This window comes from Mastacembelus armatus, chromosome 1 (genome assembly GCF_900324485.2).
Source record: "Mastacembelus armatus chromosome 1, fMasArm1.2, whole genome shotgun sequence".
NCBI classification, from domain to species: domain Eukaryota; kingdom Metazoa; phylum Chordata; class Actinopteri; order Synbranchiformes; family Mastacembelidae; genus Mastacembelus; species Mastacembelus armatus.
The window spans coordinates 21,825,039-21,852,346 of record NC_046633.1 but is presented as its reverse complement, the minus strand read 5'-3'; the positions used below and the strand labels follow the sequence as shown (position 1 = coordinate 21,852,346).

At 38.3% G+C, this 27,308-nt stretch overlaps 6 protein-coding genes across 7 annotated transcripts; 3 read left to right on the top strand and 3 right to left on the bottom strand.

Annotated features, from left to right (window-relative positions):
• Positions 1–103: 103 nt before the first annotated feature.
• On the bottom strand, positions 104–2,829 carry LOC113128769 (ecto-ADP-ribosyltransferase 4-like). Its single transcript, XM_026304312.2, has 3 exons — positions 2,692–2,829; positions 1,992–2,136; positions 104–1,698 (listed from the first exon to the last, which is right to left on the bottom strand). Exons 2-3 carry the CDS (start codon positions 2,127–2,129, stop codon positions 865–867), a joined length of 972 nt encoding a protein of 323 aa, XP_026160097.1. The 5' UTR covers positions 2,130–2,136; positions 2,692–2,829; the 3' UTR covers positions 104–864.
• On the top strand, positions 2,737–6,183 carry LOC113128768 (ecto-ADP-ribosyltransferase 4-like). Its single transcript, XM_026304311.2, has 3 exons — positions 2,737–3,185; positions 3,489–3,631; positions 3,782–6,183. Exons 1-3 carry the CDS (start codon positions 3,161–3,163, stop codon positions 4,670–4,672), a joined length of 1,059 nt encoding a protein of 352 aa, XP_026160096.1. The 5' UTR covers positions 2,737–3,160; the 3' UTR covers positions 4,673–6,183.
• A 158-nt stretch (positions 6,184–6,341) lies between these two features.
• Positions 6,342–7,962, top strand: LOC113128770 (erythroblast NAD(P)(+)--arginine ADP-ribosyltransferase-like). Its single transcript, XM_026304313.1, has 2 exons — positions 6,342–6,554; positions 6,637–7,962. The coding sequence occupies exons 1-2, from the start codon at positions 6,489–6,491 to the stop codon at positions 7,381–7,383; spliced, it is 813 nt and encodes a 270-aa protein (XP_026160098.1). The 5' UTR covers positions 6,342–6,488; the 3' UTR covers positions 7,384–7,962.
• Positions 7,963–9,693: 1,731 nt separating this feature from the next.
• ftr84 (finTRIM family, member 84) lies at positions 9,694–12,599 on the bottom strand. 2 transcript variants are annotated; one of them, XM_026303767.1, is made up of 7 exons: positions 11,905–12,599; positions 11,709–11,804; positions 11,280–11,513; positions 10,914–11,070; positions 10,774–10,830; positions 10,604–10,657; positions 9,694–10,408 (listed from the first exon to the last, which is right to left on the bottom strand). In XM_026303767.1, exons 1-7 carry the CDS (start codon positions 12,475–12,477, stop codon positions 9,867–9,869), a joined length of 1,713 nt encoding a protein of 570 aa, XP_026159552.1. In that variant the 5' UTR covers positions 12,478–12,599; the 3' UTR covers positions 9,694–9,866. The 2 variants fall into 2 exon arrangements, with proteins under 2 accessions (XP_026159552.1, XP_026159553.1); XM_026303768.1 differs by having other exon boundaries at positions 11,280–11,456.
• Positions 12,600–15,448: 2,849 nt separating this feature from the next.
• Positions 15,449–19,081, top strand: tppp2 (tubulin polymerization-promoting protein family member 2). Its single transcript, XM_026303750.1, has 4 exons — positions 15,449–15,569; positions 16,352–16,543; positions 16,998–17,151; positions 18,189–19,081. Exons 2-4 carry the CDS (start codon positions 16,353–16,355, stop codon positions 18,378–18,380), a joined length of 537 nt encoding a protein of 178 aa, XP_026159535.1. The 5' UTR covers positions 15,449–15,569; position 16,352; the 3' UTR covers positions 18,381–19,081.
• Positions 19,082–20,021: 940 nt separating this feature from the next.
• Positions 20,022–21,113, bottom strand: LOC113128127 (ecto-ADP-ribosyltransferase 5-like). Its single transcript, XM_026303191.1, has 2 exons — positions 21,108–21,113; positions 20,022–20,826 (listed from the first exon to the last, which is right to left on the bottom strand). Exons 1-2 carry the CDS (start codon positions 21,111–21,113, stop codon positions 20,125–20,127), a joined length of 708 nt encoding a protein of 235 aa, XP_026158976.1. The 3' UTR covers positions 20,022–20,124.
• Positions 21,114–27,308: the final 6,195 nt, after the last annotated feature.

Genomic DNA, 27,308 nt, shown 5'->3' with positions numbered 1-27,308 from the left:
AGGATAGGATTTAGTGTTATGATGGTACTATAGTGTCATTCCTGTGTTAACCTGACTGCGATATAATTAATCAAATCAAACACCAAAGAAAAAAATCTACACGTCATTAGTAGCTCAAACCTTTATTTGCATAAAGAAAGCCTTGTGCTGTTGCAAAATTTACTGAAACGTATATGAATTATTCTGAATCACTGTGACTTTTCTATAAACTCATAAAGGTCACTGTAATGTCACCGTGATGTCAGACTCTCCCGTCCTAGAGACTCTAGTCTCTCACTGTTTGTAGATAGCCTTAGTGTAACCTGTGCTTACTGGAAAAAAGTGACTGGCGTTGTCCTCGTTGCAGTTATGATACTGATTCTGATGACTTGTGGGGGAAAAACAGCTAAGCAGATGTCAGTTTCCTGGGCCCAGAATAAATACATACCTCTAAGTCAACTGAGACAATGAGACAGGGTTCACAGTAGCACCCTGGTACAGCAGATATGGATTGTGAAATGTTGGAGAAGTATTTGTATGATTGTGACAAAGATTAAACTGTTAAATAACATTCCTCAGTTATCAAAACAGCATAAAATCAAAAGTAGGAAGAACATTCCTACAGAAAACCATTTCCTACCCCCAACCTAAAGTAACTATAAGCTCCATTTAAATCTTTCTCTCACCCAAGCAAAGAGCAAACTGTAACACTTGGCTTGTCCCAGCTTTATATTTAAATGTCACATGCCTGGCTATAGTATCAGTAAGAATTATATGTTTTTGATCTCTTTGGTAGCCCTTTTTGTGAAAGTATGATAATTTCCCAAATGTATAGATATCAAGTATAAATATGTTAATTGTGGATGTTATTATCATCTATTCAATTTAAAAAACTCCAGGAGTGTAAGTGCTGTTGTGCAAAGATGAAGCCCTGTAAATTTCAATTTTCCTGTGGTAGTCCAACACCTTAACTATGACAAAGGGTAGCAGAAGAGACACAATAATAATACAAATGATGGTGAATATTACCCAGAAACCTTCGACTGTTAATGCAGATATTGAATGCAACATATTGCTTTCCCTGTCATAAACACAGTTCAAGTTGCTCTTTAGTTTGTAGATGATTTTACATCTCTGTGTGTCTGTTTGGATGTGAGTGACCTTAAAAACCTCATAGGGAGGAATCAGCACCTGCTTATTTTGTTTTGAGGCTGAGTAATATGTTACATCAGCACCAAAACACGTGTATACCTCAAAACATGAAGCGTTCTTTGTAAAGTTCCACTCGTCAGAACCTAAAATGAAGGTGCTGAACCGAATGTGTGTTTTAGAGGAGATCAGATTTAAAAGGGTCTCTGTTCTGTAATTTGTACTAATACATGTCACCTGACTGTGCTTCAGAATCTGAATGGCTTCACTTAGGGACACAAAAAGGGAGCGGGATTCAAATGTCTCAGTGAGTTGTTTTCCAGTTGTTTCTGCAGTCGCACCGTCTTGGTTGGTGGATTTCAACATATGTGTGACAAAGTATATGGCAACTGAATGGTGTTTCTTCATGTACGTGTGTGCAGGCTCTATAGCTTTTTGCTCCGCATCTCTCCAGGCTGGACTGAAATTTGAACTCGAGTCCCATCTCTGTGTTAGAGCTTCATCATTCACAACTGTAGCTTTGGATGTGCAGTTGTCATAGGAGTCGTACATCGGACCTTCAACATAACTCTGAAATGAAAAGAAATGGATTGTTCAACATTTATGCAGCAGATGGTGATATACACCAGGTATATTAAGCTGGGACCTTTTTAACACAATTCACTTTTGTTTTCCCTCAAAAAGCAAACATATTTAAGGTGTAGGGAATCACTTTAAACATTCAAATGTAAAAGTTGTGAGTTTGTGATCAAAATAACTCATATTATGCTTCCAAAGGTCCTGTACATTGATATTGTTCAATGACAAACAAACATTTTACTGTATATAGTGTTAAGTATAATGTTGGTCAATGTTTAAAATACCTCTCCAATAATATCCTTCCAGCTGAGTGTTAGATATATGGCAAGAAACATCAGAAGCCCCACCAAAAGCACAAGAGAAGTAATTGTGCATGAAGATAAGGTTTTTCTTTGGCATGCTTCGCTCTCCCAGGAAGACATAATGCATCTGCAACAGAGGAAATCTGTCATCGAATACACAGAAACTGAGACTGGGGTGGATTTCTTTTAAATCAAATGTTTTCATATTGTCTGTCCTGGAACCACCCCTACAATGTGTGAAAGAGCCTTGAATGAGGTTGCACAGGTCGGACTTTATAGATGCGTGATACCTATAAACCAATAAGTAAACTATAATATAAGTTTGTATGTCTTTTCTCTAGTAACTGTTTTTGCTGTATTCATTTACAAGAAAAGGAAATGAGTGAAGCAGCCCTCGAATCACTGTGGTTTTGCATCTCCCTTCCTGATAGCAAATATATTTCTCTCTCTCTCTCTTTCTCTCTCTCTCTCTCAACACACACTCACATCTGTGTACTATACATGCATTACAATCTTTATGGCCTTCCGTCTAAAAGCCATCATAGTTGATGTACTGTAAAACCAATTAAAGGTGTGCCACTGCAAATCAGGATTATTTGCTTTTTGGTTGCTGAGTCTTCACTTCAATCCTCAGTAAACCCTTTACATTTTGAGAGAAAAGACACACTTGGATATAACTTACCACATCCTGTGCAGCACTACGAGGAAGCGTTATCTAAGAAGATGAGCTTAAGACCTTACTAAACATAAAACATGCCTTCTCTTTAACTCTGTACCTTTTGTGTTTTGCACTTAAATGGCTCACTCTTGTTACTTGAGCGAGCCACAGAACAGGATTTACTAGTGTTACCACAAGTAGGACCTCCCTCTGGCAATGCAAACAGGGCTATGACAGAGCCAGCATGAAGCAAAGGTTTCCTTTACACATGGCACATACGTACATACACACAGCAGTTTCTTTTGTTAAATAGTTTCTCATCAAACACTAAATGTAAAAGATAAGATTCTTATTTGTTTGGTGCCTTTGAGCAAAGGTTTAAACGAACATATGTGCTGTGTGGCTTTGCCTGTAAATGCTGCAAACTGGAACTTCCTTATTGACAATGCAACCACACTCTGCGTTCTGAGATGTTTTTCCTCAAAGGGATACCATGCTGCTACTGAAAACAAGAAAAGGTATGCAAAACATTTTGATTTCATACGTGGAGGGTGGAAAATATGAGGATCTGAGGCTATGAGAATGACTGATGGCTCAGACAACAGGAGATTACTGTGTGCTTCCTGGTTATAGTTTATTGCTTACCTATTAAGTTTCAGCCTGTGGGCTGGTACTTTGCCCTCAGATTTAAGCATACAAAGGCAATGAGTCATTGTGCATGAAAATAGAATAACAACAGACTGTGATATAACCAGAATATTGAAAAAAACTGAATATTTTCATATTTGTTTTTAGTTCTAAGAGGTGTTTTTTTTATTCAGATATGAAGTTTGAGAAAAGACCATGGTGTGAGCTGATATCACTGAGAAACTGGGCAACTGTTTGGTGTCTGGTGCTAGTAGTGGCACTCCTATTGTATTATGACCTCTTTCTAATACTCTGGTGGCCTCAGAATCCTGCTGAGGTATGATGACAAGTCTTTCTTTTAGATGTGCAATTTTTTTATTTGTGTCTGGAAGAGCAGAAAAAATATTTAAAACATACACTACACATTTCAAAACTTCTGTAATATTAGATTTTCCACGCTGTAGCTGTCTCTTTTCTGTCATTGTAGGAAACTAAGACTGGCCCTTTACCTCTGGATATGGATATGGCGACCAGTTCAGTGGACGACATGTTTGATGGCTGCCAATCAGAAACAGCCTCTGTGATCCACCTGTTTGGTGTGTTTGAGTGGCATTATAACAGAAACTTCAGTATTGCTTGGGCTTCAGCTGAAAGAAATGCAAAGAAACCTGTGCACAAGCACCTGAATAATGACCACACTACAGTTATGTACATATACACAAAAGTGAAGCACGTCCAACAAAATTTCAACAAAGCAGTGAAAACAGGGAAACATGCCTATGGCACAGGCAGATTTAAGTTCCACTATTTCTACTTTTACCTGACTGAAGCCATTCAAATCCTGCATCGCAATCAGACAGCATGCAGAGCCACCTATCACAGGACGTGGAATCAGTTTAACCACGTCATCAACACAAACATGCGTTTTGGTTCCTTCACACTGGCAGCTTCAACTAAACAGGCATTTGGTTCTAATGGCAACATGTCTTGTTTTCAGATCTACACATGCTTTGGTGCTGATATAACATATTACTCCACCATAAATCACATAGGACAGGTGCTGATTCCTCCCTATGAGGTTTTCAGAATCATTGACGTTCAGACAAATGACCCATGGTGCAGGGTGGTCTACAAGCTACAGAGCACCAAAACACCAAGGAGAGATTTAAATTGCAAACTGAATCAGAGGCAAATAAAACCATATTTTGCAGCTGCGACAACACACTGGCATCCAAGCAGTGTTGGGATGATGTTAGCATATGCGATATTGCTGATTATAACTTCTTTGGTTCTTATAAAGCTCAGGCAGAAGTGTTTTGTGGCCACAGTGCTGGGTGCTCTGCTGGTGCTAATGCTGACTGTGTTGATGTTGAAATAGCCAATGAATTAAAGAGGGGATAGTAGTGTGTTAAAGGAACAATTTATATTGTAAAGTTGTATGTGTGTGTAAATAATGCTAGCTCAGCTTTAGCTTAGTGAACTCAATGAATAATTGTTATTTTGTTAATAATATAATTACCTCAAAATGAGCTAATTTTCCTTAAAATCTTTCGTGGTAACATATACTACAAATCAAAGTTTTGAAAACAGTTTCTCACTGATTTGATTGAGAAATGTATCACATACATGGAGCTTTCCCATGTGTTACTGGAAGAGCTTGAAGCTCATGGGCTTATTCGAGTAATGTACCACACTAAATGCTACCACACAACTACTAGTTGCAGGTAGCTTTTTTTTTTTTTTGCTTAATACTGTGCTTGTTCAGACTTCATACCTTATCAAAAATAGTGGGGGTAGTGAACTTGTGTTTAAAATGAGAAGTGTTATTTTATTAACGTGTTTAAGGATGTGCATGAAACTATTAAAAGAGTCTGTAGTAACTCGCTAATCTCTTCCTTCCCTTTTCTTTGCATTAGTGGGGAAACAATCTTCCTGAAAATGACTTATGCAGAAAATCAGGAATCTTGTTTGCAAAATGAGGTCTTTTCTTAGTCTTTTCTTATGACTTGCATATGTTTAAGAGTTAGCAATGATTAGCTTGTTATTGCATGACTATTTTATGTTTTTTTTCCTGATTGATTCCTGTGAATCCTGATTTCCCGGTACAGCATGTATGACATTTCAGGTATGATACACTGAGGTTTTTTTGTTGTTGCAAGATAAAGGACATAATGGGTCAAATGTGAAAAGCTGCTTGACACTTAAACTTGCCACACCTGCAAACCTCAAACAGAGAGAGATGAGACCACACAGATAGTTGAGTCAAACTGTCTGTTTAATTAGACCAGAACTTTTAGCTCTCGTTCCATCAGCTGAAGGCTTTGCTGCCTCAGAGCTATGAACTGTCACATGCTCTGTAGCAGATGTCAGAGCAGCAAAATTAAACCCTTTCCTTTTTTGGTCATTTTATTTTGCAAAACTGTCTCTTCTTTATTGTACTTGACACTACAGAGCTGTCATTATTTAACACCTAATGTCTAACTTCCCTAACTACTTACTGTATAATGAAATGCTAACCACCTATGGGGTAAGTTAACATAATGATGATGTGCATTAATTATTACTTATTAACACTTACATTAATTATTATTAAGTGATTTATTGAATAGGTTTTTCTTTGGTGTAAATATCAAAAGCCATTTCAAATCAGTGATTGTGTTTATTTATTGAAAATATGAACTGCTGAAAGAAAAAGTTTGTATATAGAAAAAAAAGTTTAAAAAACACGTTGCACAGTGGCTGCAATGTGCAACAAGTGTTAAAGGAAGTAAATGAGAATAAATAAATGAGAATTAGTACTGAAGAGTGTATAATTGTTTTTATGGACATGAAATTATTATTCCCACTCTTTTTAGTTCTTTTAATGCAATGCTTAATGCAATGTTACCACAGGGCTGGGAAATTTGTATATTGGCTTTGAACTGTCACATGCTTGGAAGATGTTTAGCTGTACTCTAAACTGGCAGGACTGCAAAAACCTCTCATCTCTCCTTTTATGGTCATATTTTCTTGCTAAACTGTCTCTTCCTTCTTGTATGATGCTAATGAGCTGTCTTATCTGACACTTGTGTGACACTAACTGGTTCCTATATAAATCAATTGTACCCACTTCATCAGGGAAGACTGCAGAGACAGACTACGAAGCACTGCTTCACTCCACAGGTGGTCTAACCAAGTTTCTACTTTGGTGGAAGATGGCAACAATGGCAGTTTGGGCAACTGTTCTAATCATGTATGGAGTCTTTACAGGAAGTGTACAGGTAATGTGTATGCTGGATGAATTGCTTTTGAAGCACTAATGAAGTGATGTTTAACCAGGTTCTCACTATACCTTTTTTATAGCACCCTGCTGAACATATCATACCACTGGACATGGCTCTGAAATCTGTTGATGACATGTACCAGGGTTGCAATGATAAGATGAAGGCCAAAGCGCGTGAGGTATACCTGCCAAATGAGAAAAATATAAATTCAGACTTCACAAAAGCCTGGGATGATGCTGAGCTTAACTACAAGAAGAAATATAAAAAGAAAAGGCGACCTTCCACAGGACTGGAGAAAGAACAGGCATTGGCTATTTATGTTTACACTCTCGAAAAACCAAATGTATATGTTGATTTCAATAATGCAGTTCGAACCCAGAGATCGGAGTATAATACCAAATTCACCTATCACGCGCTTCATTTCTTCCTGACAGATGCCCTTCAAGCTCTTAAGAAGAAACATGAAAACTGTCTCACTGTCTTCCGCAGAGTTAACACTCATTTCAGCCAAAATGTTCTCAACATGGAGATTCGCTTTGGCTCTTTTGCCTCTAGCTCATTGGGTAAATACCCCCAAGAAAGATTTGGTGATAAGTCATGTTTTGAGATTGAGACATGCTTTGGGGCAGATATCTCACTCTACTCTAAGTATACGGAGTCAGAAGGAGAAGTACTGATTCCTCCCTATGAGATCTTTAAAGTCATAGACATAAAGACGAGATCTAAACAGAAAGTGCTTCCATGTGAGGTGGTCTATAAACTCAAGAGTACAAGGACACCAGTTTCCTATTTGAACTGTGCTCTTTTCCCAAATAAGCAATACTAAATGTTTCAATCCAGGGACCTTCTTGCTGGGAAGTAACAGTGCCAACCACCAAGCCACCGTGCAGCCTACTTCATCAAATATGTAGAATTAAATCCTATTGTACACAGAATATATCATCTTCAATGCCTGATAACTTGACAGTATAGTTTGAAAGTTGACTGTCCAGGCCCAGATTTTGTACTGTGGATCGTTAGAGAAAGGGCGAGAACTATCTTTAAAATAATGCAGTTATTATGATCTGCCTTTTTCAAGACACTGCACCTCTTTCAGTGTAGCATATCGTTTAGTAAAGAATATTATATAGCAAAGAGAAACAATAAATGGCTTTAAAGAGTTTGTAGGAGAGTGATGATGAATTTGTGTTGCTTGCTTTTCTACTTGCATAAAAATATGAAAACCTATCAAGAATGTTTCAACCATTTAACCTAGAATATTGATTATATACAGTAATACCTAATATTTTATTGTATGACCCATATCCTCTGTTTTTAAATTTGATGCATGTTTTGTCCTAAACTGGTATTTCACTGAAACTGTCAAAAAAAAATAAAATAAAACATCCCAGTGTTTAACAAACTATACATGCTCATCATGTGTTCATACGCATTTTCCATTTTTATTCTTTTGTCTTATTTAGAGTATTTTTATATTACAGACACTTAAACCCATGTAACTAGTTGTAATAGGGTTTCATTTTCACTAAGGACACAGGCTATTTTAGTCTTTTTGATTTTTAGAGTTCTATTTGATTCATTTATGAAACTGTCCCAGTGTCAACTCCAAATGGGAAAAGCTAATAGTTGATTAAAAATTTTAAAATGCTTATGTAAGTGATCTAAGTTAGCCTCTTTTACAGCACCAAGGTATAGATGTTTTTATGCTCTGGGTTTCACAGCATGCACCAAGTCAGATGACTTGAATGCATTTGAGGAAGTCTCTTGTCTCTATAGGCACTGAACAAAATATTTGCTCAGCATAAAGTATTATGAATGTGTGCTATGTGCAAAATATGGAAGGTAACGCAAAATCTTTCTTTCTCAAATTATACATATATAATAAAATGCTGACATTTGTGCTGGAATGCAGCTGTCTGTATAACATTAATGAATAGGGCAGAGATCATATTATTGAATATGTAGAGAGGGGGGAAGCATGGTGTATAAGTGGTTAGCACTGTTGCCTCACAGCAAGAAGGTTCCTGGTTTGAAACCCATCAGGGGCCTTTCTGTGTGGAGTTTGCATGTTCTCCTTGTTCTTGTGTGGGTTTTCTCCAGGTACTCTGGTTTCCTCCCACAGTCCAAAAACATGTATGTCAGGTTGATTGGTGACTCTAAATTGCCCATAGGAGTGAGTGTGAGTGTGTGAGGTTGTTTGTCTCTATGTGGCCCTGTGATGGACTGGTGACCTGTCCAGGGTGGACCCCTGCCTTTCACCCACAGAGAGCTGGGATAGGCTCCAGCAGATCCCTGGGACTCTAGTTAAGGATTGAGAGGGTACAGAAAATGGATGGATGGATGGATGGAATATGTAGAGCCTATGTCCTGTTTGCATTTAACACGATCAAACATGGTAAATAATAGAAATAGAACATGCTTGTTTAATGCATAGCCAATAGGATATAACAGCATGAAATATTTCCTACTTTGGTGTAAGTGTAACATTGTTTTATGGTAGTTTACATATTTTATCACCCTTATCAAATGTGCAATACTAGATTAGAATAAAGGGTTAACTTAATACTAAGTACATATTATATGCTAGGTTTGAAAATTGACAGATGATGATGATTAAGAGGAAAATGTTGCTATTAATATATGAACATACAGCAGTGTGGCATATGAGTAAACAGTAAGAAAGTAGATTTTAATAAATCACAAGCGTGAAATGAATTAAATCATTAAATGTTCAGGGCATTATTACTGACATTACTGTAACTGACATTATAATATGTTTTAAGATGTTTTCTTGCAAACCTGTTTCTCACTGTAACATGATGCTATTGGATGTATACTGTTTAACTAACAAACCAGCAGAAAAGGGAACAGTGCCATCCGGTGGGAAGTAGCACACACACATGCACAGATGTAGGCTGTGATGCTGAATGTCTTTGTTTTACACCTTAATTGTGAAAAGTTGTAAGGCACAAAATATACAGAAAAAAATGTGCAGATTCAGTCACATCTCCTAAAAAAACTCATAAAACCAATACAGTTGAATTTAGGACTACAGTTGCTAATGCATTAATAATGCATTAGAGAACTGCATTATTACTTTCTGTGTCTGTATTGATTAATAGACATTTTCCCGGAAATTTTAACAAAATAAATAAACACAGATCTAAAATAATGGACATTCAGATAGACATTGTTATCACATATTGCAAGAAAATGCAGATTATGGCCATAATAACATAAAAATCTAAGAGAGATTATTTAACTATAATTGTCACAACTGACTCTTTCCACAACAGCTTTTCTTAAACCTTAGTAAGGCATGGGATTCTGTTTCAGTCGGCAGAGGGTAACAGAGGAGCCCACACCAAAACCAGCATACAAAGGCTCACTGAACTGAGCTTTGAATCTGTGAATAAGCTCCATAGTCTCTGATATTGAGTAAAAGGCCACAGTGTTGCCATTATAATCCAGATACACACCGATTCGCGAGGCCCTGGGAGCATCAGAAATGTCTCGGTCTACTTTGTTGTGCCAGGCGGAGTAGCCTGAATCTGAGCAGAGGAGGCTCCAAGACTTGTCATTGTAACCCAGTAGGCTGTGCGAATTCTTCCCCTTGCGACTGATGCTTTTATAGGCCACGCCAATTGAAAACTCTCCACTCCACTCAGCCTCCCAATAAAATCTGAAACCAGTCAGGGGCTCCTTGCACAGCACCTGGGAGAAGCTGTCAAAGCGCTCTGGATGGTCTGGGTAAAACTGGACTGTCTTCTTCCGCATGACCTTCTGGTTCCCATCTGACAGAACCAGCTCTTTGTAGACTGTGTTTGGATCGAATGACAACTTGCAGGAGTCTGAGCAGAGTCATGCAAAAAAATATTTACATTCAATTGTGGAACATCTACTTCGTCATTCGCTTCACCCTCATCCACCACAACTAAATATCTAAATGTACTTTATAAGTAGACATACAAATATACAGGATGTCCCTGTGTTTCTGTCAACAGTGACAGGTGATGAATGGACTGAACCATAAAGACTTTACTCACATCTCAAGAAGTCAGTCCTGGATTTCGGCTCTTGAAAATCTACTCTGGAAGGCACTATATGAATACAAGACATGTTGAATATAAGTACAGTGTTCTTTTTCCAGAAATTGACATTTCAAGGAAGAGTTCTTAACAAAAATCTATAAATTATTCAGTTCACTGACACTTGCCTTTAAGTCGTTTGTCTCCATTTCTTGGCAAAAGTATGTACACTGGGGTTTCACTGACTGTAAATACAGCATACAGCGCCAGGTTTTTTAGTTTTCACATTCCAAAAAAAATATTGTACATATCATCTACTGAAACAAACCTGTCTTAGAGATTTTGCTCAGTTCCTTTTTACAGATGTCATCAAGGTGTTCCTTCATTTCTGTGGCAGTCTTGCTCATGTCTCCAAAGGAGAACTGAGGGTTGATGAGCACTTTGGGCACCATGGCTTCAGGAGGAACACACAGAGTTGGAAAATTCTGTTCAGCAACAAAACAACAACTTCTTACTCCAGTGAGCAAGTCAGACACGTAAACTGAAAAGCAGCATTACCTGACCACAATTGGTTGTAAAGCAAATATTAGCCATACCAGACTAATTGGTGTGCCATGAATGAATTCAAAAGTTCAAAAGCTATTTAGTATTTTAGCAGTTTTTTAAATCATGTTTCTGTCCAAAACCACAGCACCTGAAGGAAGTGAATGTTGTCCTCTGTTTCGAGGATCTGTCGCAGCTCTGCTTCTCTGCGCTGCAGCTCGAGTATCTCCTGCTCCAGACGTTCAACATAGCTCTCAGCCTGTGTCATTGCAGCCTGCATGTTGGCCATTATCATCTGGTTGATTTCAGTCTTCCAGCGCTCCACCGCCTGCAGCATTTCATGGAAGGTTTTATCACTTTCTGTCTGCGCTCGCTGGGCACAACTCTACAAAGTGAAGTTTGTCAGGAAGATTTAGGCACCGTAAGTGTCATTTTTTAATATTAAGATTAGTACCAAATTAAAATCAAATCAAATCTATCAATGGAGATTCATATGAAATATCTCACATCATATCTAGTCCCACAGAAACAATGTCCCAGTACATTCTACCATGTAGAATTCAGTTATGGCTGAGCTTACTTTAAGAACCTCCACATTATGTTTGAGCTCCTGCAGCTCCTTCATCCGTTCCTGAATGATGTGCTGGACTTCAGACTCTGTGATCACCAGGACTTTCTAATGGAGTAACAATCAGTTTTGATGTAGATTATGAGGCTCAAAATCAACAGAAATGAGTTAGACATACTGTCTTACAGAGTTCAGGCATCAGACTCACTTGTTTCTCATTGCGCTCCTCTTCTGCTGAGGTAATGTTGTGGCTGCGGTGCTCCCTGACAGTACACAGCACACAGATGCACATCTGGTCAGAGCGACAGAAAAGCTCCAGGCCTTTCTCATGCTGCGGGCAGATCTTCCTGTCCAAGTGACCTGTCTCATCCACCAGCTTGTGTCTCTTGAAAGTAGACGACTCATAATGCGGCTTGACGTGGGTTTCGCAGTAGTAGGCCAAGCACATGAGGCATGACTTGACAGCCCTGCTGCGACGGCCAACACAGAAGTCGCAAAAGGATTCCCTGTGCATGTAGGGGAATGGTGTCAGCTCTGGAGGCTGGCGCCGTGGCTCGTGGTTTACATCTGGCAGGTTACGTCTCAGCACAGGCCGTGGTGTGAAAGTTGCACGGCATTGTGGACAGTTGTACACGCCCATGTGGTCAAACTGGTCCCAGTAGATCTTAATGCATTCCAGGCAATATGTATCACCACAGGATATGGTGACCGGTTCTTTCAGTGCGTCTCCACACAGTGAACAGTAAGTCTCTGGTGGTAAAGGGAAACCAGACTCCGCCATGATAACGATGGATTAGACAAATGTAAGAAATATTCAGAATCACAATAGTTTCTAGTAGTAATAGTAAATCCCTTATTTATTTGAGTTCACCAAGTTATGGTAAGACAAGTGTTTCCAGTCAATGTGAGGTCCAGGGAGTAGACCACAAGACAATGCTGATTTCTACTGACATTTAAAGGGAAGGCTTTGTTTCTACTATAAGCAGAAGACAGGTGATGTTTTTCCACAGAATCCTTTTTCCAGCATCTGAGGGAAAGTGCTGAGGTCTGCAACTATGATGAAATCAGCTTATGAAGCAGAAAGACGATTTACACAACAGTCGCGTCAGCAAAATTAGACAATCCTAGTAAATAAATGAATGAATCTTATTTTAAAAGTATCAACACTTTCCACTAGTGGTATTTGTATGTAAGTGTAAATGAGGTGATGCCTTGATACAACTGTTACATAAAGTTTATCATGACATGTGGGAGTGTGTTTACCACTTGAATAACACACAAGACCATTCATGATATGTTCAGGAAAAAAATCTCAAGTTGTTTTACCCTATTTCCCCCCTAAAATCAAATTTTATCATGGGTGATGATTTTTCTGTGCTTCTGTCATTTCAGAGGGGGAAGATGTAGCTTTACGTTTGCCTGAGCAATGCATTTCATGATGATGGTGCATGATGTCAAAACAACTTATTGTTTATGCTGTGAACAAAATACGGAGCATCAACATGTGGGTTCCCACAGGTGTGCATATTTAAAACCTGTAAGACAATGCAGAGTGAAAATGCCACAGTATCAGGTACAATACAGGTAAATCAGGCAAAACAGACAGACAACCTTTTCACACAGGGTCATGTAGTTTTGGATTTTGTTTTCCCTTAATAATAAAAACCTTCATTTATTGTTGATGTGTTTACTTGTGTTATCTTTGACTAATATTTAAGTTTGTTTGATGATCTGAAACATTAAAGTATGACAAACATGCAAAAAAATAAGAAATCAGGAAGGGGGCCAACAGTTTTTCACACCACTGTACAGCTGAAACCTCTCCACATCATCTTAAAACAGACAACAAACTCTTCTACAGTAGACAGCATCTCTGTCTAGTTGTGCTGTCAGAGGAGGAGAAAAGCTCTGTTCTAATGGAGTGCCACAATAACACTGGTACTGGGAATCATAATGGCAGGAGGGCCACCACAGACAGGATTACTGCTGGATACTACTGGCAAACAATAATAAATGACATTGAAGAATGTGTAATGTATAACAGAGTGAAATACGCATAGTACATAACACATCTGCTGATTAAAACACTCCACAAAATGAGGCTGAGAGGTGCAATATTTTTATTTTTATCTGTATCCACTTCTAATAAAACGACATAAAAATCGTTCGTTGTACAAACCTGTCTTCCAGGTCCGATGTTGTCAGATTCAGTTAAGTAACCCTATTAAGACTGTGGCACCAATTTTGCATCCTATTAAGGTACTGATTACTGTGCCTTTTTCATAGTTCTTTTGGCTGTTGACCCTAGTAAATTGATTAGAAACTTGGATTTGCATTTATACTTTTTATGGCCATCTATATAAAAAATATTAATTTAAAAAAAGTGCCCTTATCTCACCAAATAAACAGGAAATGTGTCATAAATTTAAAATGCGTTCCTCGATGAACACCAAACTTCAGTGGTTACTGAGAATGACTATGATGATACACACGTGCAACACGTCAGACTGACAGATAAATACTTTATTCATCTCCATGGGGAAATTCATAGATCCACCACATGGAAACCTAGCAATTAGTGCTGCCTGTGTCTAAAGGTTGTGAAATTTGGTACACTCTCATTAGTTCTGCACATTTGATGGGCAACCCATGTTGAGAGTGAAATATTAGATGGCACCAGAGTTGCTCGGGCCCAACATTGCCGCTTGTGGTTATATTTAACATTGTCTTTTATTGCACAGACTAACACTATACAACTACATCTATTTTTTAATGCTTATAAAGTAAGTTGTTTATCCATCATTGTGTAAGATTTAGTCTATATTTTAAAACTGCCTCCATTTTTATTTAAAACTGAAAATGATAGTATATAGGAAAATGTCTCAATGGAACTTACAAATTAGTGTTTATACATGTAATATATTTAGACTGAGCTTTTTTTCAAGCCTTAAAGCCTGCTACTGTTTGAGCTCTGCTTTTGAAATTATACATTTTGAATGTTTTAATTTGAGCTCACCTTAGTAATAGTCTTTTCTTCAGGAATGTCAAAACATTATTTTAATCCTCAAATCAAACATTTGCCTAAACTCTCTAAGATAATGAAATGACATGACACTTGATGCTACTATTAGGACACTGATATGAAACTTGAAAATACATGATTATCCATAACAATTATCTCACTCTCATCAGCATTTTACAGCATAAAAAATGGTTTGCTCCTGATCCGCAGTTGGACTGCTATGAACTGAGATCTGATTATCATTCCTGTAATGTGTGAGCTTTATGTTGTCAATGCTCTTTGTCCTTCAAAGGGCCACTCTCATCTCTGTCCAGACAAGAGTGCTTTTGTGAAAATGGAAAAGAAAAAAAGAGAGCAAACTGGAGATTAGGAGAGAGGATGGAGATAGTACTTTAGTGGGGCAGAGGGGAGAAAAAACAAAACAATGAAAGAAAATAATAGTTATTTACAACCTTTCTCAAAAGGTGAAAAAATAAAAGAAAATAAAAGAATAATGAAGTGAAATTAAATAATATAATTAGGACATGATACATCCTTCCACAGAAACAAGTCTGTACATAGAGGCGAGGAGTAAATGAGACTGAATAGAGACAAGAGAGGCTGAGCCCATGATGTCATTGATTGTACTGGTCGGTACTCTCTCCCTCCTCCCATCCCCTTCCCTTCCCAGTCCTGCCTCTCCCTCTCTCTTTCTCTCTCGCTGTCGTCATTGTGCGGAAACCTAGGAGGGGCAGGAAGGAGGAGAGGCAGAGGAGAAAGAAAAAGAAAGAGGAGGAGGACGAAGAGGTCAAGCATCTCTACGCAAATCAGGATATTCCTGAATATTTACACACCATCCTTTACGGCAGCAGGTACACTCTTTACTTCCTGGGGGGTTTTTTTTGGCATCGCTGTTCATGCACTGATACTTACAGTAACACAGCAAATGAGTAATAAAATGTAATTATGAAAATACTGTCAATCTTTAAACAAAATGTTTCTCCTCCTTTTTAAATAGTTTCTTAGAATGATTTAACATTACTAAATGCACATCCTCGTTTTATCAGCTTGAACAGCAGACAGCAGTAATGGTTACAATAAATCCTGGATAAGTCTGTTTTGGTTTGTGTGGAAGTGCATGTGATAGAGGTTTGGTGCAGGAGAATAAAGAAAAAGGTGGTAGTATGAGGCGCATGTTTGTTCCCTCACTGCAGACCGAGCAGCAGAGCAGCCATTTGGAAATTAAGATGATTGAATTAAACTGGCCTGAGAGCTGCTTGAATAACACTAACAGGACAGTGATAGATGTCTAGCTGTGTGTGTGTGTGTGTGTGCATTAGAGAGGGACAAAATGTTAATTTAGAAAGACTATCATCCCAGCCATTTCTTGGCAAGCAGACAGTCAATCAGCTAATAGAGTATAATTATACAGAACGTCCTCAAAAGGACAAACACGAACAGCTGCTATAAATTTTTTAAGGGAGTTTTAGGGTTCGGGCAATAAAACTACATGCAGCTACTATGCTGACAACCACTGTCCACTTCTGTCTATGTCTGTGTCATTAACACAAACACCTGTGTCAGTAACACCTGAATCCTTCTGCTTGCCTGCACACTGACCAGATATGCATGTAACTGTATGTGTATCTGTCAGCATGGCTGAGGGCTCGGTGTCTGTAGCGGAGGTGGAGACCTCCTTCCAGAAGTTTGCAGTTCACGGAGACACCAAGGCCACAGGGAAGGAAATGAATGGCAAGAACTTTGCGAAGCTCTGCAAGGACTGTCTCATCATAGACGGCAAGAACGTCACCACCACAGATGTTGACATAGTTTTCAGCAAAGTCAAGTAAGATTTCATTCAGGCTCCAGCTGAAATAGAAATTGAGTAACCCCACGACTCTGTTACAGACTAACAAACGGCCAAGCAGAGTTGTATTATTGGTTGATAGTAATTTATTGTACAGAGCCATTAAAAAAAAACAAAACAAAAGCATGTCCAAGCACTTGCAGATCCTTTCACCATGGCCACCACAGCGGTCAAGATCATATTTCTAATTTTTCAAAAATATTTATTCAGGTTTGCAATGACATTTCTCAGGCGTGGCTAGTAATAAACAAATATATGGCAAATGTCAGTTTGCAGTGCTTGATGTTTAAATGTAAATGTATCTGACAACCAACTGTGCGATAATATGTTTTGTTAACCCTTTGTCACTATATTCACATACACACATGTTCAACATTATTGGAATAGTTCTGCTGTTCTCTTCTTAAAGTATTTCAACATTGTGTTTCCTTAGAGCAAAGTCTGTGAGAGTAATCACATTTGAGCAGTTTAACCAGGCCATGACCGAGTTGGCTCCCAAGCGTTTTAAAGGCAAAAGCAAAGAGGAGGCACTTCAGCAGCTCTATGGGCTCATTGTTGGGAAGGAGCCCACCAATGTTGGAGTCACTGTGAGTCATAACAACAAAAGATTCAATCTGTCCTCACCCTCACATCACCCTTCAGCAACTGCACTTCTAAAGTTATGTGATTCACCACCAACTTTAGTCAACTGAACTCCAGCTTTATTTATATGGCATTTATTTAAACAACCAAAGGTTGACCAAAGTGCTAAAATCAAGGCAGTTTTCTAAATGACCCTAATCCTGTCTGGAGCAATGCAAACATACAAATAAAGGTGTGATATGTTCACTTTTAGAGAATCTGGTTAAAAAGTGCACTGCTGTATGTTGTACAAGTTGTAGCCAGCAGGTAGTGGATTAACTCCAATATACAGTGTTACAATCATCCATAATGAATTAGAGCATGGTTTACTCTCTCAATGACACTGAATGAGTGGAAACTTGAGAGGAGAGGAGACTTGACTTTAGCCTGAGTACAAATTGATTTTATTACTGCATGTTTACCTTTTGAAACCAGTAAGTTTTGATTCAGTATATAAAATGCTTAAGGTTATGTTAAGGTCAAAGGTGGTTAAGAGGTTAAAAAGTTTGGGAAGAACCTCCCATTTCTGTGGAAATTCACAGCAGTTTACAGATCTTTATCAGATTTTTTTATTAACTGATCCTGGTCTAGATAACTGGAGAGACACAATGCCTCTTTGCACATTGACTCTATGCCTGTATTTTGTGACATGGAGTCAATGTGCAGTCACTACTTTTTTCATTCAATCTCGTCAATTGACATTGATAATGTGACTGTTACAGGAATAGGTTATTGTCTGTCATTGTGCTCTTCAGACCACCAGATGGCATCACATACTGTGAATTTCAAATCAGAATTATTTAACTCTTTAACTGTATAAATCAGTTCTTTAGCACATTAGTGAAAAATGTTAAAAATAAATAACTAAGAACTAAGGAGAAAGAAAAGTAAGCACAAGAGATAAAATGTTTATCTGTATATGAATGAACAAATGATCAATGATAAAACTGATGCCTGTCTGTTTCATGAACTGACTCTTACTTTAATCTTCTGTTGTGTTTAGAAAGTAGCAAAGGCACGAGCAGTGGACAGACTGACTGATACCTCCAAGTACACCGGCTCTCATAAGGAGCGCTTTGACGACTCAGGCAAAGGCAAAGGAAAAGTGGGGCGAGAGGACATCCCTGACACTAGTGGCTATGTGTCAGCTTATAAGGGCAGCGGCACTTATGATGACAAAGTGAAAGAAGCGTAATTCTGCTGACAGATTATGAAAGCTCTGCTTCAACAGTGACCTGAATCAGGGGTATTACAAAACCAACAAATATATTGGCTGCTCTATTTTTGAAGAGTAATGAAATGTATGTGTACTCTGGGTTTATTCATAATACTTAAAAAAGTATTCAACAACACAGATTATAATGGTTAGATATATGATTTTCATAAGTGACAACCAGGAGGGGAAACTTAAAGAAACAATTTCCAAAGATGATGCAGACATACCCACCTGCCAGTAAATTTAAACTGGCTGAAGCATGATTGAACAGTGAAGTGTATACATTCAGTTACCCACATATAAAACTATATAAACAGCTAAATATGCTTTATACTGTAGAAACTAACTCTGCTTTGTACTTTAACACTGTGCCTTTCTACTGATGTAGCTGCTGTTGTGAATGCTCTGATGTAATGTGCTGCTATTGTCAGGTATCTTGATTTAACAGGTGATTATTTAGCTAATTTCAGAAAATGACACAATGCCGGTAGTCGCTTTCTCACTTGCTAAACTTATTACTTTATATTTCAGCATCTTTTGCTACATGATCAACCAGTGTCCATTATTCTTGTCATTCATTCATATCATGAAATCTAAGTTTTTTTAACAAGCACTGTACATTAAGATGAATAATGTAATAAGCAGTGAATAACATGTGGTTAGTGTTTACTGATGAAGCTGCAATATACAAGATATTCTTACGTTGTCTTTATTTCTTCCTTATCGACAGTGTTGTTGACATTTATATATTATAAGGAATATCCATCTCCTCCAAGAATAAAACACATTTAGGAAAGTCATTGTAAAAATCAAAATAAATGCTATATCTGAAAATGCACATGATGGTTTTGCATCCTTAATGTATGTTATCACCTCCAACTTCAACCACTGTAGTGGACACTGTGATGCTCAAGTTGGCCATGGTATATAAGGTTAGAATAACTGTAGCAGGTCCATGCTGATAGATTCAAAGTGCCATGATGGTCATTTTTGATGTTGTAAGCACTTAAATGACCTTATAATCTATAGGTTGAAGAGCAAAAGACAGAAATTTGTAATGCACCACAGAAAGCATTTTGTTACCTTTATGTGTTAGTAATATGTCTTTGTTATGTGTAAAATAGTATAACAGATGATGCATTTTTTTCTTTTTGTATGAAAGTACTGTGGGTGGCATGGTGCAGTGGTTTGATCACAACAAGGTTTTTGGTTTAAACTGGTCAGTTGACATGGGTTTAGTCTGTGCACTACAGATTCCTCCCACAGTCCAAAGACATGCAGGTTGGTGACTCTGAATTGCCCAGAGGTGTGAATGGTTGCCTGTCTCTATGTATCCTGCCTCTAATAGTCTGATAGACAACCTGATTGTATCCAGAGGCCCATGACCTTCTACAGGATGGGGATAAAGCTAATGGGTGCAATTTAACAGAATTATACACCAGGTTTTAGAGTCAGGTGTTTAACTTGTAAGTGAATAAAACATTGCTGCAGCCTTCAGAACATACACGCAACACCACTGAAATAATCAGCAAGCACAATTTATTGATTTCAAGAAGAAAAAAACTTAAACAACACACAGACGAGAGAGAAATCACCCCTAATCATAAAGTTAAGGATCATAGAGAGTGGATAGCAATGTTACACAGTGTGTCATGTTTAAAATGCTCATACTGAACAATGGAAGAACAAGATTTTCACTGGCTGCACAAAACCCACTGGACTTTCACCTGCGTACAGCTTTGCAGTTTAGAGTGCTCTTAATTCCTGCAGTCTCCAAGATATAGACACGTTTACAATCATGCAGTCCTTCAATTTTATTCTTACCCATAACTTTCTTAGTTATTTTAAATATCTCATAAGGCGGAATGAGCACTTCTTCTTCTGATGGAATACATGAATAAGGTTTCAAATATGCACCAGAACAAGTCTTAATTTCAAAGCAGGTCTCATGACCAAAGAGGCCCTGAGTTGTGTTGAGAGAGCTGGAGGCAAAGGAACCAAATCTAATTACGTTGTTTACATGTCCTTCAAATCTATCTTTGGTTCGTCTATAAGCAGTGTAACAAGTGTTATTGTTATTCAGGATCTGTATGGCAGACGTGAGTAAAAAATGTAAAGTGTTAAACTGGAAAGAGGAGGGATAGTTTTTCCCATCATTCCTGACTGCATCATTGAACTTCTTGTATATGGTATTACTTGTATAATTACAGATTGCTTCCTGGTGCTCTCTGGTTAGAGCCACATTTTCTCTCTGCATGTCTGATGCAAATTGTTGTGACGTAATACGGACAATTTCATGGTTCATGACTTTTTCCATCATTGCCTCACTGCAACCAAAGTACATGTCATCAACTGAATCTTCAGCCATGTTCAGTGAGATGCCCTTGATCTTCTTCAGTTTGTTGAAAATGTTGTTGAAAATGTTCTAAAAAAGGGAAACAAAAAAAGATATCATATCAGACAGTCCAGACCAACAGCCTATATAACCATATAGGCTGTTGGAGGACTTGTTGGAAGATCGATAGTCAAGCTTATGTGCTTGATTGGTGATTTAAATAAACTGAATGGAGTTGCTTGTTTCAAATATATTTATCAATTCTATATTTTTCAAACAATTTCAAACAAACTGTGTGTGAGCAACTTATTCCAGTAACTGTGCAACCAGCTATTACTATTTGCCTGTTTATCTTCACATGCTCCACTTACCCCCATGGAGTCTACAGGCAGCATCCACAACAGGAGCAAACACAGTGGTGCAAGGATTAGCATGTTACCCTTCATCACTGCAGTCAGGAAAACTGTTTGTGAAATATAACACACACACGTCATGACATGGTAAATGCTAAAATTACTATAGCTTTAAGAAAATGTGTGTAATTTATTTGAAAGCTCAACTCACCAGTCTTCAGGTTGAGAAGATGAAACCCTCAAGTCAAAAGCTGTGATCACACAACCAGACCTCAACTTGTGTCCACGACTCATCATCAACACACACCCATATATATATATATATATATAGATATGCAGATATATTCACAAGTGCTCACATGCTCAGTTTGCATATGCACATGCACAGGGCCAGAGCATGTACTGTAGGTGAACTAGGATGATGATGAATGCTGTCATAGATCATGACATTCTTTGTGAATGAATGTATGCATTGGTGTTTGTGTTAAGGTGTCTTGTGTTAAACCTGTCTTGGTCTTCGTTGTTAGGTTATCCATACAAAATAGTCATATTATATAAAAATAAAATCAAGTTTATTAATTAAAAAGGACATATTAGATCTTACTTAAATTTTGGTCCATGGACAGCTGTATTGTACAAGCACAAAATGCAAACCACATAAAATTGTTCATTGTGAATGACAACAGGGCTAACGCCCCTAAACCTCTGACTTTTCAATCATGTAATGGCAATATGTGAAAAAAATCCATATCTTCTTATTTTGCTTTGAGCATTTTTTTAATCTGCTGTAAAGATAGAAACTGGGCATGAAGAACAACTGAAAAGCTGAACATCTCTGACAAAAGACTGTTTTTGTCTTTTCACTGAAAATAGTGCAAAAAATACATTTAGGTTCAGTAATATTGACATGCTCAATTATATTACCTTTTTTGCCATACAACAAAATTAAAGTGTTTAGTAAATTATGTGAAATGCACAGAACAGTTTGTTTGCTGAAATGGCATCATTTACTGTTACGCAGCTTTCAACCAGAGGAGTAGTCTACAAAGCAGAATTTGAAGGTTAGCCTGATAAGTGAACATTATCATGAGAGTGTTTTGCATCTGTAAAGCAGTTAGTTATTTGAATATGATACAGTTACATTTCACAATTCAGATCATGATAACTAAACAAATTTCAGAATTTATAGCATCTGACAAACTTACTGACGTTGCTTTATGGAGTAGCCACAATTACAGACAGTGGGCCTACATCATAAACCTATATTATAGATAATGTGAATATATTGATTAATAGATTGTTTTCTTAATACAATGTTGCCTGTCAAAAATAGTTCACATGTAAATTGAAATATTGTGACTACCACAAGGCATGTTCTATAATGTCCAAATGTAAGACAGAGAGAGAGCAACTTACAACGAACAAATGACACAAAGCTGGTGAAATACATGCGAGTAATGAGACTTAGTAGCTTTACCATACTAAATGAAGTCCTACTCAATGTCCAGCACAGTGCCTTTGATGATGAATTAGCCAGTTTGTTTGTTTTTTTTTTTTACATAAGACTGCTCTGCTTTGATGCCACTTTTGAAGATTATTTTGACAAAACACCTGAAAAATCTGTTTTAGTAGACTTTGTGTATATATCAAGTTTTGAACCGCCATCATCTTAACAAGACAGTTATAGGCAATTAAAGTATTGATTTACAATAGCATATCATTGGAAAGATAAGAAACCATAGGGTTTACTGAAAGTATCTAATCTTTGTATGAACTGAAATTTGTATGTTGCCTCTTAATATTAGAAAAAAGTACAGATGTTGTAAAAAATAATGCAGCAAGCCCTGCTAAGAAAGTTTGATTAAAAGGAAGTCTTCTGTGAAATCCATCCTACCTGTTGAATTCTTCTATTACGACATGCACATTTTCAATAATGCAAACAACCTGGAAACGTCACTCATAGACTTTGCAATGATTTACTAATTAAACTGCCACTCACCAAATAATTAGTAACCTGGGAACATATGGAGCATCACAAGTGCAGTGCAAGTGTAGTGTAAAAATGGTGTAGCTGAATATTAATACTGTTATATATTCTGTTTTTCGAATAATATTACTGCTGCATTAATAAATGCATTCATTTATATGTTGAGATACAGACTCAATGATCAATCTATTGATTTGATATCTGAAGAATGAATTGTACCAATAGTACCAAGTTATTGCTTTCACAACAAAAGAATCAGGGGAGCAGAACTAAATTTATGTAATTTATTACTACAGACGTGAGTTAAACATTTTAACTACCGATGTACTAATGTAACAATCAGTGAAGTGGCTGTTGAGCCCAGGGAGTCAATGTAATTAAGGTTTGGTATCTGTAGCTCTGGCTTGACTGGTAAACGAAGTAAGAATCAAAGCCAGGAGAAAGAGAAGAACTTGCATGCAGGTAGAAAAACCTGGAGATTATTAAACAGAGTCTCTGCTCAAACCAAGGGAATTTGTTCAAGCCAGGATTTAGAAGCAAATTAAAGAAAGAGAAACTTTTAGAAAAAGTGGAATGTTTTGTCCACACAAAGGAGCTTTGGCTATTAATGCCATGCCTGGCTCTCAGGGTTGTGTATTTTCCTTTATCTGGTCCAGCAGATGTTCAGTGTTTTTGATATATGACATGTGGTATTGAAGTCTCCTGGCCTTGAGTGATCAAGGTATTTTTTCAGTATTCTGCTGAGTGAGTGACTGTCAGGATGGGTGTAACACTTTAATCCCATGTGTTACTGGGAGTTAATTTTTCTGCTGGTCCTTCTCGCTATATACAGTGGGTACGGAAAGTATTCAGACCCCTTTAAATTTTTCATTCTTTGTGTCATTGCAGCCATTTGCCAAAATCAAAAAAGTTCATTTTATTTCTCATTAATGTACACTCAGCACCCCATCTTGACAGAAAAAAACAGAAATGTAGAAATTTTTGCAAATTTATTAAAAAAGAAAAACTGAAATATCACATGGTCATAAGTATTCAGACCCTTTGCAGTGACACTCATATTTAACTCGCATGCTGTCCATTTCTTCTGCTCCTCCTTGAGATGGTTCTGCTCCTTCACTGGAGTCCAGCTGTGTTTAATTAAACTGATTGGACTTGATTAGGAAAGGCACACACCTGTCTATATAAGACCTTACAGCTCACAGTGCATGTCAGAGCAAATGAGAATCATGAGGTTGAAGGAACTGCCCAAGGAGCTCAGAGACAGAATTGTGGCAAGGCACAGATCTGGCCAAGGTTACAAAAGAATTTCTGCAGCACTCAAGGTTCCTAAGAGCACAGTGGCCCCCATAATCCTCAAATGGAAAAAGTTTGGGACGACCAAAACTCTTCCTAGACCTGGCCGTCCAGCCAAACTGAGCAATCGTGGGAGAAGAGCCTTGGTGAGAGAGGTAAAGAAGAACCCAAAGATCACTGTGGCTGAGCTCCAGAGATGCAGTAGGGAGACGGGAGAAAGTTCCACAAAGTCAACTATCACTGCAGCCCTCCACCAGTCGGGGCTTTATGGCAGAGTGGCCCGACGGAAGCTTCTCCTCAGTGCAACACACATGAAAGCCCGCATAGAGTTTGCCAAAAGACACATGAAGGACTCCCAGACTATGAGAAATAAGATTCTCTGGTCTGATGAGACCAAGATTGAACTTTTTGGCGTTAATTCTAAGCGGTATGTGTGGAGAAAACCAGGTACTGCTCATCCCCTGTCCAATACAATCCCTACAGTGAAACATGGTGGTGGGAGCATCATGTTGTGGGGGTGTTTTTCAGCTGCAGGGACAGGACGACTGGTTGCAATTGAAGGAAACATGAATGCGGCCAAGTACAGAGATATCCTGGAAGAAAACCTCTTCTAGAGTGCTCAGGACCTCAGACTGGGCTGAAGGTTCACCTTTCAACAGGACAATGACCCTAAGCACACTGCTAAAATAACAAAGGAGTGGCTTCGGAACAACTCTGTGACCGTTCTTGACTGGCCCAGCCAGAGCCCTGACCTAAACCCAATTGAGCATCTCTGGAGAGACCTGAAAATGGCTGTCCACCAACGTTCACAATCCAACCTGACAGAACTGGAGAGGATCTGCAAGGAAGAATGGCAGAGGATCCCCAAATCCAGGTGTGAAAAACTTGTTGCATCATTCCCAAGAAGACTCATGGCTGTACTAGCTCAAAAGGGTGCTTCTACTCAATACTGAGCACAGGGTCTGAATACTTATGACCATGTGATATTTCAGTTTTTCTTTTTTAATAAATTTGCAAACATTTCTACATTTCTGTTTTTTTCTGTCAAGATGGGGTGCTGAGTGTACATTAATGAGAAATAAAATGAACTTTTTTCATTTTGACAAATGGCTGCAATGACACAAAGAGTGAAAAATTTAAAGGGGTCTGAATACTTTCCGTACCCACTGTATTATAGAAGATACTGTAGGCTATGTTTAAAGTTTCTAGAGCACTGGTAGGGGATAAAAAATATATTTTGGTACTAGTAACTACAGTTGTCATACTGATGTAGTGGAATAAAAAGTAAAGTATTTGCCTCTAGGGTGTAGAAATCAGTTTAAAATCAGTATAAAATGCAAACACACCAATAAATGACTATCTTAAATTTTCCCTACAGTATCAACATAGTTTATCCCCTGTCAGAATGCAAATGTAAGGTTGAAGCCATCACTCAGTCAGGGCAGGTGTGGTCATGTCACCTGAGCTCAATGACATACTATAATGTCCATAGACATGCAGGTTGGCGACTGAATTGCCCAGATGTGTGAATGGTTGCCTGTGTCATGTCTCATCCCTCTGATAGACCTTCCATGGGATGGGGATAAATCTAATGGTTTTATTTTTACCCTCAATTTTACCAGTTATTTTAAATGTCTCATAGATGAGAATTTCATCTTCAAATTGATGAACTGAATACATTTTCACAGTTGCACCTGAAAATGTCTTACTGCCAAATACTGTCAGGTTTGTCTTGAGAGAGCTGGAGGTAAAGGAACCAAATCTAATTCTTTGGTTTTCAAGGCTATTCCATGAAATCCATGTATATCCTGTCACTTGTGTAGGCACAGATTGCTTCCAGGTGCTTTCTGGTAGAGCCTTATCCTTTCTCTGTTTTAGCTTCTTTGATGCATATTGTTTTGCCATTAAAGTGCCCTTTCTTCACTGTTATCCAGTGTTCACAGAGAAAATTATGATGTGACAATTATTTAATCCTGCCTTGGGTTCACTGTGGATGGAAAGAGGAATGCAGTAGGAGTTATCCTGAAGGAGGATTTTGCTAGGAATGTTCTGGAGGTGAAGAGAGACAGATAGGGTGATGATTGCAGCAGAGCTTGCTGAGGAATTGGTGGGGCATGCCGCTTTGAGGGGCTTCTGGGGGTGAAAATGACACTGGGGGAGGAGGTCAGTTTGGGCCCAGTAGTGATGTGCTTCATCAGGTTGGCGAGGTTCTTGGTGATGGGGAATGGGATGCCCCAGGATGATGGTGAACTAGGTAGGGTTTGCGGGGATGCGGGAAGTGAATCCTCACAGACAGTGTCTGCTAGTGGAGGGGTGTGGTCTCCTTATCTTTGCTCTGACTTCTCTCCATGTTAGAGCATTCGAGGGGAGTGTTGGCTCTGGATGTTTTGATGTTTCTTCGTTTTGTTTAGATTCCCCCCGTATCTTGTCCTTGGCAGATTCCCGTCGTATCTTGTCCTTGGCAGAGGGAAGATTGTGGCGAAGGAAGAAAAATAGGTTGGAGGTGAAAGCTTTTACTCCTGATTTATTTAGGGACAATTCATCTCCCTTACAAAGATGCCTGCGATCCCAGAAATGGTTAAAATTATCAATAAAATGTACTGAATGGACATCACATGCAGTTGACAGCAATGTGTTGAGTGCTAGTAACCTGCTGAATTTCTCAGTTCCTCCTCTGACTGGTGGTAGAGGTCCACTGACAAAAACCTCCGCATTTAGCGACCTTACTGTGTTTAGCAGATTATTAAAGTCCTTTTTGAGGATTTCGGACTGCTGCTTCACAATATCATTTGCCCCTGTGTGTAGTATGAGGTTTTTCAGAGTTGGGTTTTCAACAACAATACTCAGGATTTTGTTATGTCAGAGACCATATCTTTTGGGAAATACAGCACTTTGGTGTTGTTACTGCACATCCGTCTCACATCTTTTATGGCAGAGTC